The sequence below is a fragment of the Solanum stenotomum genome, chromosome 2, assembly GCF_019186545.1.
Source record: "Solanum stenotomum isolate F172 chromosome 2, ASM1918654v1, whole genome shotgun sequence".
In the NCBI taxonomy this organism is placed as follows: domain Eukaryota; kingdom Viridiplantae; phylum Streptophyta; class Magnoliopsida; order Solanales; family Solanaceae; genus Solanum; species Solanum stenotomum.
Genome location: NC_064283.1, coordinates 58,179,832 through 58,185,990, shown reverse-complemented (window position 1 = coordinate 58,185,990; position 6,159 = coordinate 58,179,832). Strand labels below are relative to the sequence as shown.

The following is a 6,159-nucleotide window of genomic DNA, read 5'->3' as shown; positions in this document are numbered from 1 at the left end:
GTAGGCTCGGAGCGTGACATATATATATATATATATATATATTTCCTAGCATTTTAGCAATTTTTTTAAAATAAAAATTTGTACCATGTAGTGATTTATTCTACAAGTAAAATATGATCCTTTTTCTGAATAGTACATCAGTAGGTGATACATCTTAATTTATCATTGCAACCCTTTGAAAGTATCTATTGTAAAAGCAACATGTCGGTCAGATCATCAATGGTGACATAAGTTATGTATGAATAATTAAAAGATATATATTCTTTTTTGGTAGAAGTAACTTTTTTTTTTGTAAAGATCACATTTCGTTACTCAACTCGCAAGTAATCGAAGGCATTCTATTTAGTAAGATTGGATATACTTTGAAAATTCATTATGTTAAGAATTACAAATTTTGAAAATTCATTTTATAACCGTACAAATATTATGATATGTTGAAAAGTAAAATTTCAATTTATTTATTTTTTCTATTTCAAATCTTGTTTTCTAAGTAAGTATGGAGGCAAGAAGTCAGCAAATTGTCCAAGAAATAAATAATACTTTCGTCTAAATCTCTCTCACAATAATTTTTTTAAAAAAAAAAAAAACAACCCTAAATTCTATAAATAGACAAATCCCCCACCTCACTTTATCATATAATTATTTCCATACCCTCATTTTCTCTTAACCAACAAGTATCCCCCCATACTTTCCTCCATAATTTTCATCATTTTTTTTCGACCAAAAAATTAAAAAACCATATATTATATTACACAACAAAACTAACAAACATACCATGACACTTCTAAGAAATCCCTTTATTTTATTCACCATTTTTATCATTATTATTATGTCATTTTCATCTTGCTATAGCATTAAATTCCTTGATGATGATCACAACATAAATAATCTTGAAGAGGAATTTGGTAATGATTTTCATTTTAAAGCTTATCCTTCAAATTATTTCAACACCATTCTTGGTCATGAAAAAAACAACAATATGAAGAAAAATCTTGAAATAATTAGTAGATTTCAAAGATTTAAGAATTTGGAGAAATTAGATGAAGAAGAAAATCAAGCTAAGGTTATAACAATTAGTGTGGATAGGTTTGGAGCTAAAGGTGATGGAAAAATAGATGATACAAATGTAAGTAGTAGTTTTCTTTATGAATTTCTCTTTCAAACTATTACTAAAAATACGCGAATTTCTGACAAAACTAATTTTCGAGAGAGAATCTCTCAAATTATAATTAGAAAGCATGCACACGAATTTATGATGAAAATTTCTAAGATTTTATTGTATATTGACTCGTTAGAAGCTTTATCACAGACATACCTTCGAAAATTTTCTAAAATTCATGTGTTTTTAATAGAAAAACAATATATAAAAAGTAGTATACTACCTTTGTTTTGTTTTAATTTATGTGGAGGTACTTGATTAAGTTCAAATTAAAAAATAAATGGAGATTTTGAAACTTAGGATTTTAATTAAATATGATATAATTTTTCAATGGTTGTAAAAACATCCCATATTAAGTATAAAAATGGGAAGCATATAAAGTTAAATTATTTTATTATTGTTATTATTATTATTTTATAACAAATGGAAAAAAGAGTCATACATAGAATGAAACAGAGGGAGTATTAGATAGAAAAGTTTGAGAAATAAATGTTTTATAAAGAATTTAATTTCTATATACCGTAATAAGCAACAATTTATATATGTCACATCACTTAAAAATTAATTTTAAGTAACCATCAATAATAAATGATCGAATTAGCTATTTAATATATATACACACATTGATTAAATATTCTTTTTTATTTGATTGTCAATATTAGCATTGAAACCCGACTATTTGAGAAAAAAACGCTTCCTATTAAGAATTTTTTATGTCCTGGACTTGACCCGAGACCTCTAGTTATGAGAGGAGAATTAAACATCTCATTCCTGGTGGAAATTAAAGATTATATATGTTATACTTCAAAGCTAACTATTATTATGGTGAATATATGTAGATTGAGATTACTTTTACGATTAATTTTAACAACATCATCAGCAATTTAATTAGCTTTGTTTTTTGGGTTATTAATTAATTAATTATTAAATGAAATTATCTTAATTTCAGGCATTTCAAAAAGCATGGAAAGAAGTTTGTTCATCTTCAAATGTTGTGAATTTTGTGGTGTCCAAAAACAAGAAATATCTTCTCAAACCAATCAAATTTTCTGGGCCATGCAAATCTTCCATTACAATGCAGGTTAGGTTGACATATCATTTTCTAAAAAGAATTTTGGAGTAACGATAAAATTATTTTCATTTTAATCACACTATAAGATACGGACATTAAGTTGTCGTGAAATTAGTTCCTGGGGCATTAAGATAGCTTGTGTGCGTTACATTTCCTCATGGTGTGGCTCTTTCCTAAAATTTATGTGAACGTGAGATGCTTTCTATGTACAATTGTCAATCCACACTAGCAGTATAAAAGTTTCTTTACACAATATATTAGGTTATTTTAAAAGATAATTAAATGATCTTACTCAACAAGTTAAGTTGCTCTGCATATGTGGAGCCACTATAACAAAAATAACTTTTAGCGGCAATAATTATTGACATTAATAAGTAGTGCTAAGTTTTTACCGGCATTAGTTAAGTGTCATTAGAACCAATGTCGCTAAAGGCTTTAGGGACATATACAAAGAGTGCTAATTGTCGCTAAAAATACATATTTAGTGACAATTAATTCTTAATTGCCACTAATGATCTTTTTTGATGTAGTGAGCTATAGTGTAACCTATGGGTTCACGTGATCTTGAAAAGTATCCATAAATATTTAACTTTAATCGTTATATGAATTGATAAATTTCAAATCTTAAATACATTCTTATTTCACTGATAATATAAGAAATTCATTACATTGTCGTGGATATAAGTTAAACTCTGCTATTATTATATATGGAGAGAAATAATCTCTATTTATAGTGACAAAGCTACATCCAGCGAACGATGATTAGTTGAACACTTTTGACAAAAAATTGTATATAGGTCAAATATAACTTTATATATTGCACATATATCATATTTTGAACACCTTTTATGAAATTCCAAATATTGTCACTGCTTTTACACATGGAAATAAATTAATAGGTTCTAACTTCTATATGTTGAATATTATTTGACAATTTTTTTATTATTTTTTTTTTCAATTAATATTGCAGATTTATGGAACCCTATTAGCATCTGATGATACTTCGAATTACAACAAGGATAGTAGGCACTGGCTTATTTTTGATAGTGTTCAAAAATTGGTTGTTGGAGGAGCTGGAGTTATAAATGGCAATGGCAAAATTTGGTGGAAAAATTCTTGCAAAATTAATAAAAAATTGGTATAAATACATACTTAATTTTGAAAGGGTCAGGGAGTCTTGGAGCAACCATAAAATTGTCTCTGTGTGACTTATAGGTCACCACCAGTTCAAACCGTGTGGAAATAGTCACTAATACTTGCATTAGAATAGACTGTGTACATCACAACCCAAAGGGATGCAGCCCTTCTCGAACCTTACGTAAACACAAGATGTTTTATGCACCGAGCAACCCTTTTTCCCTTTTACATACTTAATTTTTAAATATATATATAGTTTTCACAATTGTTTCTTTTGTTTTATGATATATAACTAATTTTGTCTAATTTTTATTTTTATGTCTACTTTTTTTTATTTTGCAGCCCTGCAAGGTAGCACCCACGGTACGTTTATTAGATTTGATTTCTTATTTTTCAAAGAACAAAATAATTAATTACATAGAGTTATTTTTTGAATTACCTGATTGTGTTGTCACTCGTCAGTGCATGAAACTTTAAAACTCGATACCTGTCTGATTATATCATCGATGCATGTAACTTTAAAACTTGATATTCGTATATAATTATTATGTCATTTTTCTTTAATATTTTTTTGGTGAATTAGATTTATTTATTTTATTTTATTGGTGAAACTTAAATTTTGACAGGCCCTAACATTTTACAAGTGCAACAACTTGAAAGTGAAGGACCTTAAAATAGAAGATGCACAACAAATACATTTGCTAATTGAGAAATGTGTTGTTGTTGAAGTTTCAAAATTGGTAGTGAGTTCTCCAGAAAATAGCCCTAACACTGATGGAATCCATATAACTAACACTCAAAATATTCAAATTTCTGACTCCACTATTGCCACAGGTATCAATAAATTAACGACTTTAACTTTCATATACTTATAGTAATTTTTTTTTTATATTGTCAAGTTGTATGTATAAAGGTAATTGCATTCTTGTAATAAGTGACTTATGATTAGTTGTACTATTATCGTTTGGTTGGGAACTAGTTATCTCAGGAATAATTATTTTGGGGTTAGTTATCCTGGGATAACTTATCCCACCCTGTATATGGAATAACTTATCCCATCACTATGGTATAAATGGTGGGATAAGTTATCCCAAACATGTCAACCAAACAAGACACCGAACTTTTATCCCATGACTATTTTTTTATCCTATGATTATATATTCTTATCTCTCACACCAAACGACCCCTTATAGATGGTGCTAACTGTAGATTGTTGAAATAATATTTACAAATATTATATTATACTAATTGTGAAAAACAAATGACATTAAGTTTTCTTATTTACTAACTATATATTTTGGAAATTAATTTGGTGGTAGGTGATGATTGCATCTCAATAGTGGATGGATCTCAAAAGGTCCTAGCCACTAGCATTACTTGTGGACCAGGTCATGGAATAAGGTACAAAAAATAAATACAAAATATACCTATATAAGTTTGTTATATCAGTATTATTATGCTAGTATTATCTTATTTTTAATTATATTATTAATGTTATTTCTCCTATTTTGATTATTTTTACTTTCATTATTTCTCTTTCTTCAATATATTTATTATAATTTCTTTCAAATTGTTCTGAAAAACTATTTTCTTGAGTCGATTGTTCATCTGAAACAGTCTCCTACCCCACGAAGATGGAAATAAGATTTTGGATCATACCTCACTTATATGATTATATTGAATATATTATTGTTATTATTATTGAATCTCTTCATTTTATAACCACCAACCATTTTTTTCTTTAATATTCAGATTATTTTATCAAAATTTATAATCTAATTATGTTATTTATTATTATTTTTTGTGCTTAGTATTGGAAGTTTGGGAGGTGGAAATTCAGAAGCTCATGTGTCTGATATTCATGTAAATGGAGCTAAGCTTTTTGGAACAACAAATGGACTTAGGATTAAAACTTGGCCGGTAAATTAATTAATTATTTTTATTAATTTACAAATATTTTTTTAATTATGGAAATTCTTTGTAATATACATTTAATTATATTCTTGAATTATTTTATGTAGGGAGGATTTGGAAGTGCAAGCAATATTAAGTTTCAAAATGTGGTTATGAATAATGTCAAAAATCCAATAATTATAGACCAAAATTATTGTGATCAAGCTGATGGTCCATGCAAAGCTGAGGTAATTGAAAATGGATTTAACTTATATATATTAACGGTATGAAAAATAATCTACTCTGTTAAAGTACTATACATAGTAGATAACTTATCGTGTCTTTTAGATAATTAATCCATTTCATTATGGTTGTTAGTTGAGTCATCTTTAGATAACCAAATACCGTAAATTTTTTAGTAAAGTCGATGTATATATATTATATAAGTTAAACTCGAACGAAAATAAATTTTATTTATATAACATACATATAGTATTAAAAAAAATTACACCATTAGTGCAATTTGCTACATTTGGACAATATGGTGTTTTAACTTATAAACAAAACAAATTTCACCCCTTCAACTTTCTTAAAATTCAATAAAAGCCCCATACAGAATTTTATAGGATCAAATGTACCCACCCCCATATACAACAACATATTGTATATTATAAAGTTGTGACGAAATATCTATGACGATAATATTGATGATAGAGTTAATATGATCGGTTCATAATATAATTCAATGACAAATTTGTGATGATCGATTTTATTTTATTCTCTTAATCATAAAAATATGTTTATATATTTACAGACCGATTCAGCAATTCAAGTGAAAAATGTGATTTATCAAAATATCAAAGGCACGAGTGCAACAAATGATGCTATAAATTTCAAT

At 27.1% G+C, this 6,159-nt stretch overlaps 1 protein-coding gene across 1 annotated transcript; it reads left to right on the top strand.

Moving 5' to 3' along the window:
- Positions 1-645: 645 nt before the first annotated feature.
- On the top strand, positions 646-6,153 carry LOC125855352 (polygalacturonase-like; the record flags this gene model as incomplete). The annotated part of the gene is made up of 9 exons (XM_049535071.1): positions 646-1,126; positions 2,109-2,240; positions 3,202-3,369; positions 3,711-3,731; positions 3,995-4,202; positions 4,688-4,769; positions 5,180-5,288; positions 5,390-5,509; positions 6,076-6,153. Coding segments are annotated over exons 1-9 (1,269 nt in total), but the record flags the coding sequence as incomplete, so codon positions are not given.
- Between the last annotated feature and the right edge of the window lie 6 nt (positions 6,154-6,159).